The 11,809-nt window shown below is 48.2% G+C and overlaps 1 protein-coding gene across 1 annotated transcript in view; it reads right to left on the bottom strand.

Moving 5' to 3' along the window:
• Nucleotides 1-455: 455 nt before the first annotated feature.
• Nucleotides 456-11,809, bottom strand: part of ACADM (acyl-CoA dehydrogenase medium chain) — a 214,251-nt gene continuing 202,897 nt past the window's right edge. Inside the window, exon 12 of the mRNA XM_086953883.1 lies at nt 456-790. Within this exon, the coding sequence (XP_086810009.1) occupies nt 719-790 (72 nt within the window). The 3' untranslated portion in view covers nt 456-718. The remainder of the gene's footprint in view (nt 791-11,809) is intronic.

Below are 11,809 nucleotides of genomic sequence, written 5' to 3'. Positions count from 1 at the left end.
ACAGGGGGTGAAACTTTATTTGAACTTCTCATTCCACAAAAGAGGTAATAAATCAGATCCTAAAAGCAAAATAAATAGAACTGGTGGTTGTAAAGGATTATAAACACACTCAGGCAATAGTGAATTCTCAGATAATTTTTCCATGCTTGAGAAACCCATTTTGCACAACACATTGCTGCTCCGTAGTATTTTTGGGGTAAAACTGGTGCTAGGGTGTATTCGTTTGCTCAATTAAATGAGTGCTGACTCATAACTGCTAAAGAAGATTAAATGTTACAAACCTCTATTCTTCACTGTTGACATTTTACAAAACGAACAGGGGCAAAACTAAAGTCATAGCGTGTTCCAATGCGCAATAACTAGATAATATCAATAAAATTCTTACTGAGGAGTCAGTGGACATGACTACTTTTTTAGTGTTATTTTGCCCACACACTCAGAAAACCAAACGTCAATGGCAGTAATGTCTGGGGAATTTATTGTACATTAAGTATGTTACAGTACATGAACAGCAAATCCAGGGACATTTAAATAATTTTAATAAAAAAAAAAAACAACCATGCACCATAGGTATAATAACAAAAGATTAGTATAAACTGGCTATTTGTATGAAATACATATATCCCTTGTTTTGAAATCGAAGTCTTGGTAATACATTCAATTAAAATTCTGAGGGCACACCTCCTTTAAATAATGGTAATCCGATAAAGAACTTCAATTAATTCTTAAACCTGGCAAAGTGTTCACGGGCAATAATTAATCTTTGGATTTGAGCGGTACCTTCATAGATCTAAAAGAAATTATAAAAAAAACAATGTTAATAGAACACACATTTAAATAAAATTAATATTGTGAATTTAAGTCATACAAAAACAAAATGTTGCTTGGTTTCTTGATAACACTTTACATAGTTGAGAATCCCTACACAAAATACATCTATTTGTACTTTTACATACTACTGTTCAGAAATATATCAAACACCAAATAAAAAGAACTTTTATACTAATGTAAGCATGCTTCCTCGATGACCTGCCGCTCCCATGCCTTATGGAGGTGCAGGCAGATGGACTGAGTGAGGAACTCAGACTTGATAAGTTGCAGGAAGCGATTCGGACCATAGCACATTGTAAGAACCCGGGGCCGGATAGTCTTCAGGTAGAGTTCTTCCAGATGTATGCCAAACTCCTCCCTTCCCCCTTATTGGAGACCTAAGCGAGCAGGAGTTCTGCCACCATCAATGCAAGAAGCTCAGATTCTTATGCTACCCAAGCAGGGAAAAGACCCACTTGACCCTGGCTCTTATCGACCTTGTTCTATGCTGGGGTGGATGCCAAATTGCTGGCAAAGGTGTTAGTGACGCGTCTGGGCAAGGTAGTAACACATTTGGCTCACAAAGACCACTGCGGGTACATGCTGGGCAGAGGGACACACATGAATCTGCGACAGCACTCATGTGCTGCATTTGGTCAGGGATGCCGATATGCAGGCAGTAGTAGTTGCTTGGGATATCGGAGAAGCCTTCGACTCCCTATGCTAGGAGGTCCTGGGGAAGCTGGGTCTGGGCAGAGTCTCATCTTGGGTCCATCTCCTTTACTGTCAACCAGTGGCCCGTGTCCGCAGTGGCGAACTGATCTCAGCAGGTCTTCCTATTAAGAGGGGCACAGTGCAGGGCTGCCTGTTGTCCCCGCTCCTCTTTGCCCTGGCGATGGAGCCTCAGGCAATTCCGCTGAGGAGGGACATGGTCCGATGGGTTAGAATGAGGATTCTTTATACGCGGATGATGCATTGCTGTATATCCGTTACCCGGAGATGGCGCTGCCTGCACTCCCGGTCCCATTTGGAGTGGCGTCAGGGCTATATGTTAACTGCCAGAAGTCGGGTATGTTCCCATTGGCGGCTCTGGCTAAGGGGGATGCAGCGGCCCTTCCGATTGCTGAATTCCGGTGGGAGTGTGACCATTTTAGTTACTTGGGCGTTCAGTTGGCCCACGCCCCCGCTACACAGTACGTCCTGAACATGGGAGCGGTCATTACAGGTCTGGAGGCATCTATACGGTTCAGGAACCACCTGCCCCTCTCTGTCTTGGGACGCGTTGCGCTGGCTAGGATGGTTATGCTCCCCCGCTGTCTGTATTCTCCCTAGAGGACCTTTTGCAATATCACCAAATCCAGGTTTGATGCCCTAAACTGTCTCCTGATCTCCTTGGTGTGGGCTGGGAAGGGTATCAGGGTAAAACTGGAGGTGGTCAAACTGAACATGGACGCTGTGGGTCTGGATCTGCCAAACCTTGGTATCTATTATCTTGCAAGATTTCTGCAGTATCCGTCGCAGTGGTGTGCGGAGAGTCCGAATGCTGAGAAAACACTATTGGGGGACTGGGGTGTGGGGGTGGGGCTCCCGAGAATCCTCATGATGGGCTTGTGGACCCCCCTCAGTTGCCCTTTTGTGGCCAGTCAGGTCGCATGGGCCTGGGAGCCGTAGTCACCCTGGTTCTGTGCAGGGCTCCCTAAGCTTGGTTGCTCCCCCTCCGTTGGATTCAGGGGTTCCTTCAAATACAGACCTCAGGAGGTAGCATGAAGGGGTCTGCGTGACAGCGGGTGACCTATACCATAATGGGACCTTCCTTTCCTTTAATCACGCAAAGAAGTGCTTTTAGGTGGCTGATGGCCACTTCCTGCAGTACTCTAAAATATAACCCACAGTCCACTAGATATGGACAACGTCCCCAGATGAGCTCAAGGAGACACAGATCTGGTTATTGCTGGACCCGGGCTCCTCCAGAGGGCTAATGTCCTGCATGTATAAGGCCATGAAGGAAGATCGGAGAGTCGTTATATAAAAAATGTGTGATAGATAGGAGGATGATCTGCCATTGCCACTCATGGAGTGGGAGTGGAAACAGGCATTCGCACAGGTCTGGGAGGTTGTCAGCAACACATGCTTTTCAACTCACGCTGTTAATTTTACCAACATCACACATAACGGACACCCCAGAGGCCGTCTTGATTTAATGGTGCACCCCAATTGGCATGCCCCTGGTGCAGTGTGGAACCTGTGAAGTTCCTGCATATCACTAGCAACTGTGCCTGACTCCGGATATATTGGACCGAGCTATTGGGCGTGCTGCGTGAGGTTCCAATCAAACAAGTTAAAGCGGCGGTCAAACGCGGTCTCCTGGGCCTACTTCCAAACCCTGAATCGGGGGCTCACATGTGCCATATATTTACTCTCCTGCGACTCGTGCTAGCTATGCACCACATTGCCTTTCACTGGACGCACCCCATGCCCCCCTCTCCCGTCTGGACATGGAGGGCTGACCAGAGTGAGTGCGGAGTAGCTGAGGAACCCCGTTTGCAACAATGAAAATGCAGAACGCTACTTGGCCTAGGGAGGCATGTCGGGAGTGCCTGCTGTCTACTGGGGAGTCGGATGGGGAGACTGGGGCTTTCCTGTGCATGGTGGACTCCGCTACCCCCACGTCGAAACAGTGGGGTAGGCGATTTATGTGGCGAGGAGCAAACGTAGACCGCACAGAGTGTGGGATGGGTCGTGTGTCTCAGTTGAGCATCGGGGGGATGTATGTGAGTTGCTTTACCATTATCCCCTAGCAGTCACTGCGGCCAGATGGGTTGCTTGTCAACCTCTGCAGCTTCAGTTGCCAACACTTACCGCCTCACACATGCATTACACATGCTCCCGACCCAGGCGTCACATCCTCCCAACCCAGGCGTGATGGCACCTAGCTCAAAGGCTAGGGGCTTCAACCAAGCACATGGTTGATCCCTGACCACTGTTTAAGGATCTCTTGAGGGAACACCGCCCATTTGCCTGCTGCTTCCAAGTTTGTAGGTTTATTGTTATGTCTTTCGTTTGTGCATAACTCACTCATACTGGAGCGGTCTTGTTTGTTGGCCATAGTGATTTATGCCTTGCCACGTCATTCGTTGTTGAGCACGAGGACAAATAATTGAGATTATTTACTATTCGGCACCGAAGACCTGTAATGCAAGGTACCATGAGATTCTAATTCCACTGCTTTGGGATTCTGTGGGCCAATCTGTATTGTGCTTTTTCTGCAATCTTTGAATAAAAACGTTAAAAAATTAAGCTAGCTAAGCACCGGATCTGCATATCTCACATTCTTCTTCTGCTTAGACATGTAAGAGAATGGGATTGTACAGAATAAGTTACTCACCTTTGGTAATGTTCTTTTTGATGGATACTCTATATAAGCATAGATTCATCACTTTGTGAATATTCCCAGGTGTCAGACAGAATGTGGAAACTTGCAACAGCTCCTGCTTGCCGACAGGTTGTATTATCAACCTCGATCGAGACTCATTATGGTCATATCTGGACATGGTAGAGTGACAGGACGTCACTTTATCATTAGACATTTGTGGCCAAGGACGGCTAGCTTAGCTAACAGGATTGATTATTCACTGGCAGTGTGTGACAGCCAGATGATCAACAGCTCCAGAAGATTTATGGAATGACATGGTGCATCTGAGGCCACAGACATCTGATCTCCACCTCGTTTAGGTCACCTTCTCAGCCTAGAGATGAGAAATCTATCACCAGAGTCAGCTCAGAAAGAGGCAAGGAAAACAGTTTGCTGCATGTCCAACTGGCAACTGTCAGCAATCAACTAAGACCGTGGGGAACTTAGTCAGAGATGCAGATTCTGCCCAAAGGCATCTCCATTGCTGAGCAGACTACAGCTGTAGATTCTCATGAGGGTCCCACATATGCCGAAGAACGTGCAGTACCAGCTCCAGGATGCTTAATGCCAAGAGTTCTAGCAGCATCAGAAACACCAAGACTGGAACAGATGTTCTTAACCATACATCAAGATCAGAGCTTGACGTGGAAGTGCCTACTGTGAGACTTGTATATGAAAGTGCACATCATGCAGGTTTAAAAACACTGCCCCGTCGCACGGAACAAAGGCTTGCAAACCTGAGCAGGGGTCAACTTTTACTCCTTCTTAAAGTCTAGAATCTGTTCATAGTCTCAAGTTATTTTTGGGGGATCAGAAAGTACTGGAACATTCAGACCTCTCTCCACCTCTGGTACCAGTGCCACTGCCCCTTTGGTGAGCAAGATCATCACTTGCTGTAACAGAATCACGGCTGTATCAATCAGTGTCGGAGTAAAATGAAGGAATGTAAGAAAGGTGCATCCAAAAGTGTTACGCTGCAACCAACTTAATTAATGTGAAAGACCGATTGGTCTTATATGATGGAGCACCAGTAAGTAGACTATGTTGGGTTCTGTCACTAACTGGTTATCACAATGGATAGGAGGGTGAACTGAAAAGGTTTCGTGACAGTAACAGGATAACAGTAGCACGAGGTGTGTTTCTGCTGTTGGACTAGTCCCTTGGAACTTTCCCAACCGTTGTATCCTTGCGAACAGGGGAAAGTAACCTCAGTAAGCAGGCCATAGCTCAGTGGTTTTAAATGTCTCCAAGGCTGAACCAGTCATCTCACTAATAAACTTAGACCTATCAATTAGCTTGTCGGTTAGGGAAACCAAGATGCAACCAGGCATCTAAAAAACACACTGTATCCAACTGAGTAAAATATACTTTGGAGCATCTTGGCCATCATTAACGGTCTGATCAAAAGCACTAAATATATCCTCTGGTAAGTCTAGCAACACTTCAAATATTCCAAAGCCCAAAAGGCGTGAGCGCAATGACCATGAGACCAACTGCCTTGAGGGCATAACGGTAAACTAGCTGAAGAAAAAGCTTTACTTCCCACAGCATCAATTTTTTTACACTGTCCGGTCAGGAAGCATGAAAAAAAAAATCAGATTTACTTTGCTCATCGACGTCTGCACCACAACGCTAGCCAGGCTGAATTGTTTGTCAAAACGTTTGATCATCTTGAGCTGGCCTGAGACGCCTTGCTGTGGCAGGGCTCTACTGGGGCCCAAAATGGCTAATAACGGTCTGACAATCTTGAAAGGCATGAAGGGCTCAGAGGTCGACAATCCACGTTACATAATTTGTATGAGGAGATTAAACTTGGTCTCCTAACTGGAGAGGTGGAAACTCAGGACCTCTGCAGCCCTCTGAACCAGAACTGCAAAAGTAGGAACTTTCCTCCATAAGAGAGGTCAAAGGGAAATCCAACAGGCTTCAGAGAGGTGTCCAAGGCACTGGCATTCTGAAAATCAAGATATAGGCCAGCATCTGTGTAATGAGGTAGAAGGAATTTTCTTGCCCTCTCATTGTGTGAGACATGCTGAAGGTCTGAGCAGTCTTCAAACATTTTCTCTATCTTCTGGAAGTCTTGCTGCCGAGGCAGGGGATCTGAAGGACAACCCTCTCACAGTTGTTGAATTTGTTATGGTAATTGTGCACCTCCGCTTCGGACTGGCTGTAGCTGAAGATGGTTTTAAAATGGAGATCAGATCCAGTGACTTACCTGTAGCTAGCACTGAAGGTATTGTAGCGGGGGCAGACAGAAAACCAGAAGGCATAGCCTGCAGCACAAGGGGGAGGCACAGTCTAGTGTGATCGGCAGAACTTCCAAACTTCAACCGAGTTCAGTCAGTTCCTGGGGTCTACTGGCAGAAGTCCACCTAAAGACCCTATGGTTCCATGGAGTCAGAAGGTGCACAAGTGGGGACTAGAAGGAGCTCGGAACGCTGCAGCATGGCCTCCCTAAGGGCCGTAACCTGCTGCAGAGTGGACAATGGCCCTAGGAAAATCAGGGAACATGGTCTCCAAAGTTGGTATGGGATAGAATACTATGTCATACTCTAAGTACTTCCATGCCCAACCATGTCACATCCAGGGGATAGTCGCCTCCTGGTTTTAGAGCACTTTGTCCTTAGACGTGTCTTTTCACTTTTTACAAGTACCAGACATGGGAAACTTTGACTAGGACTATTTAGGCATGGAAAAAGAGGAACTGATATCCATGCACATGAGTGGGACCTTTATGTGGTTCTTTGTCCTCCTGTTTGGAGGTAGGATGGAGACTTAATGAAAGATGATAGCACCACCTGCCAGCATGCAGGCCCTGTTGCAAGAATTTGCGGTACCAGTCTGGAGTCTGAGAAAGTAACAAAGTGACTAATATTCAATTAGGAGTATCCATCAGAAATAAGGGTTCTAAAAACTGACAGTCTGCACCCCTTTGTTGGTTACGAAGAACTGTGATCGGAATCATTTACTAGTGCAGAGTAGCGAATGTTTTTTCCCAACCAACTTGAGAATGTTGAAAATTGAGGTGGGGGTGGGTTTGTCAGTGGAACATTTGACACGTCACTCTCGATCTGGATTTAATGAAGGTGAATGGGGCCACATCAATGAATAGGATGGTTTAGCTTAACATTTTTAATCTGCCAATACTTCAATTGGTATTGGAATCAGCAACATAAAAGAGTACATATACTACATGCAAATTTGACACAATCAAACTCCCACCTTGTTTTAATGGCGATTCACATCTAAGCATTAGACTCTCCACTGAAATCATGATGGAAAGATAGAGCTGCCACTGTTGATTCGGATTTAATAAATGAAAGTCTCCAGTTTACAAACTAAAACAAGGAAGTGTCTTGAACACTAGAATTAGGACACTTGCAATAACAAAGCCAACTGTGTTGGCGTTATTATTGTGAACAGATTTTAGGAGAGGAAGAGCATCTTTAACAGCAATGCAAAATTCCATAATAAAAGAAAAAGTACCAAATAAGCTCAGCAATAATATGTACCACACATACACAAGCAGCTGCTGGACAAACTTTATATATGTGTACATAAACATATTTTCACGTTTGTCTAGCTGCTCAAGAAGTTATGATGATAATAATAAAAGGTACTGTATGTGGCAGAAATAACAAAAAAAAATACCAAATTGTGCACGATCTGGAGTGAAAGTTTGTTCTAGCCATTTGGAAAAACAATATGAAAGTGCTTTGCCTCCGATCGTATTTTGTGCATAGAAGGAACTTCAAGCCTAAATCTGAAATTCTTAAAGGCAAGGATTCATGTATTTTTGACTGCAGAAAGACTGGCCATTTTTATGTTTGGCCATGTGACAAATGAAAATCCATACAGTGTCACTCAGCACCTCAATTGTTAGAAGGCCCTCCCCACTACACTTCCATCAGGCATGTTGGGATATTTCTTCTATCTTCAGGCAAGATGGCAGTCTGCTCAAAACTGCATATATCCTCTCTGGCAGGTGGTATAAAAGACAGATGCAAGACAGGTAAACAAAGTCAGACATGAAAGAAGTAAAACAAGCACTGGCGAAGTCAAAAGGTCGGTCACTAGCTGCCAGCCTTTGGCTTGGAGAATGCTTCTTATGTTTTGTCGCACAAGCTACTTACCTTCAGTAACGATATATCTGTAAGAAACAGTAGTTAGTACTAGATTCCTTACCTTAGAATATCCCCAGGCATCAGACTGGATCTGGAAAATGTTGCTTAGCAGTACCCCTGCGCGTCGGTAGGCGTCGTCTGCGGCTCCGCGTCCGTCGTCGTCGTTGGGATGACGTCAAAGTACTTAGACGCCGCCCTCGCGCGCTGACGTCAGTTCTTATACACAGCTTTTCCGCGCCAGAAACGCAGAGCCATGATCAAAACTAACACTGGCGCCATGAAACTAGGGCCCTGAAAGGGGATGACCTTAACCCTAGATATCGGTTCGCAGAATGGGGAGGATAGGTGGGGTGGTAAGGAATCCAATACTAACTACTGTTTCTTACAGATATATCGTTACCGAAGTTAAGTAACTTGTGCATCTGAAAGAAAAAGGTTAGTATTAGATTTGTTACCTTAGAGTAGATACCCCAGCAATACCAACCCCAGTGGTGGGTCTGCGAACCAATGACCACACCAGAAAGTCCTGGAGAACAGAACGGCCGAAAAAGCCATCTCTCCGGACTTGGCTGTCCAGGCAGTAGTGTCTTGCGAACGTGTGCAGCGAGGCCCACGTAGCTGCCTGACAGATGTCCTGCAAGGGGACTCCCCTACCCAGGGCAGCAGTAGCCGCCGTGGCCCGAGTGGAATGGGCACGTAGCCCCACAGGAGGCTCCTTTTTAGCCAGAGAATAACAAGCCTTGATGCAAAAGACGACCCATCGAGAAATGGTCCGTTTGTGCACCGACCATCCCTTCTTAACACCCATGTAACCAACAAAGAGCTGGTCATCCACCCGGAACTGGCAGATAGTAAGAGAACGCACGTTTTGGGTCCAGACGGTGGAGACTCTCTTCCTCTTTCGAGGGATGCGGAGGCAGAAAGAAAGTGGGCAAGGTGATGGACTGCCCGATGTGGAATGCTGTGACTACTTTGGGCAGGAAAGAGGGTCGCGTCCGCAACACAACCTTGTCCGGGTGGACAGAAAGGAAAGGAGGTTGAGAAGAAAGAGCTTGGAGCTCACTCACTCTCCTGACAGAGGTGATGGCAACCAGGAATGCAGTCTTAAGAGTAAGGAGACGAAGAGGACAGTTATGAAGTGGCTCGAAGGGAGCGCACATCAGATAAGTCAGAACAAGCTTCAAGTCCCACTGAGGCATCACGAAAGGAACAGGAGGAAACATATGAGTGATGCCCTTCAAGAACCTATTTACAACTGGGGACTTAAACAAAGAGGTCTGATCAGGGAGCCTTAAGAAGGCGGAAATGGCAGAGAGGTAGCCCTTGATAGTGCCCAGAGCAGAGCCCTGCTGGGCAAGAGAAAGAAGAAAGAGGAGAACCTCAGAAAGGGGGGCAGAAAGCGGATCACAGCTTTTGCTTTGCACCATGATACAAATTAGTTCCACCTGCAGGCGCATACCGATTTTGTGGAGGGACGCCTGGCTGCCAGAATCACATCATAGACTTCAGGAGGCAAGTCAAATGGCTTCAACTGTCGCCGCTCAATCTCCAAGCATGGAGGTGGAGGCTGGACAGGTTCGGGTGGAGGATCGTCCCCTGCTGCTGCGACAGAAGGTCCTCCTGAAGAGGCAGACTAATCGGGGGATTGACTGGCAAGCTGAGTAGCTCAGTATCTTCCTGCCCAGTCCGGAGCCACAAGGATGACCTGGGTCAGGTCGGGCATGATCTTCTTCAGCACTCTGGGCAGAAGCAGTGTAGGCAGAAAGGCGTACAATAGACCGCAACTCCACTCGCGACGAAAAGCGTCTCAGAGCGAGTGCCGCCTTGGAAATTCCAACACGCAGAACTGATGACATTGCGCATTCTCTTCGGTGGCGAATAGATCTAACCAAGGCGTCTCCCCACTGCTGAAAGAGACGTTGCGCCACGTCCGAGTTCAGACGCCATTCGTGATCCATCATGCACCGACGGCTGAGTTCGTTCACCCTGGCGTTCAGGGAACATGCCAGGTGTTGAACCACCAGGGTCACGACCTGATGTTCCAGCCACTGCCAGAGGCCCCAGCCTCCCCGCCCTGTTTGTTGGAGTACCACATGGCGGTGGTGTTGTCCGTGAACACCTGCACTACACTCCCCCGAACAGAGGGGAGGAATGCCTTCAGTGCAAGCTGGATCGCCCACAGGTCCAGAAGGTTGATGTGGAGCCGGGACTCCGCCGGAGACCAGAGGCCTCTGATCTCTGCTTCGCCCATGTGGCCCCCCCAGCCCTCGAGGGACGCGCCCGTCACAACTACGTGCTCCGGTTGGGGTAGGGAGAGGGATCTGCCGCTAACCCAATCGCGGTCCGTGAGCCACCTCTGCAACTGTCTTGCAATACCCTCCGAGATCAAGACATGGTCGGACAAGTTGCCCTGATGCTGGGCCCACTGAAACTTCAGGTCTCACTGCAGAGCCCGCATCAGCCACCTGGCGTGATGCACCAGAAGGATGCAGAAGGCCATCAACCCCAGAAGCCGCAGCGTCAACCTGACCGAGACTCGGGATAACGGCTGAAAGATCGGAATCAGAGCCTGAATATCCCGAACCCGCTGTTCCGGAGGATAAACCCGAAACTGGGCCGAGTCTAGAACCACTCCGATGAAGAGGAGCTTCTGAGAGGGACACAGGTGCGACTTCGGCAAATTGATCGGAGAACCCCAGCAGGTACAGGAGGTCGGCCATAGTCTGGAGGTGGCTGACGACTGTCTGGGGCGAGCCCGCATTCAACGACCAGTCGTCGAGGTAGGGGAAGACTGAAACCCCTAACCTGCGCAGATGAGCTGCGACCACCTCCATCACTTTCGTGAACACCCGTGGGGCGCTGGTAAGGCCTAAGGGGAGCACGGTAAACTGAAAGTGCTCGTGGCCTACTGTGAACCGCAGGTAGCGCCAGTGGGCCGGAAGGACGGGTATGTGAAAGTATGCGTCCTGCAAGTCCAACGCTACTATCCAGTCTTCTGGGACCAGGGCAGCTAAGACCTGAGCCAAAGTCAGAATCTTGAACTTCTCTTTCCGGAGGAAGCCGTTGACGTTCCGTAGGTCCAAGATAGGGCGTAGGCCCCCTTTGCCCTTCCTGGGAACCAGAAAGTAGTGGGAGTAACAACCACGTCCTACTTCTGGCCCAGGAACGCGCTCGATAGCCCCCTTGGCCAAGAGGGCCGAAACTTCCTCTTGCAGAAGTTGCAAGTGATCCCCCGACACCCGGTGGTACTGTGGTGGCAGGGCTGGAGTGGTCGCCATGAAGGACAATTTCAAGCACCCACCTGTCCGATGTGATGGTGCGCCAGTGGAGGAGGAGATGGCGAACCCTGCCCCCACTGGCGTCAAATGGGCCTGAAAGCTCTGACTAGGAAGGCTTTGACATGGATGCTGCGGGGGTAGATGTGGACTGGCCGCGCCGTTGTCTCCCGTTACCGCCGCAATGG

This window comes from Lissotriton vulgaris, chromosome 1_1, assembly GCF_964263255.1.
Source record: "Lissotriton vulgaris chromosome 1_1, aLisVul1.2, whole genome shotgun sequence".
Taxonomy (NCBI): Eukaryota; Metazoa; Chordata; class Amphibia; order Caudata; family Salamandridae; genus Lissotriton; species Lissotriton vulgaris.
This window is presented reverse-complemented; position numbering and strand designations above follow the sequence as displayed.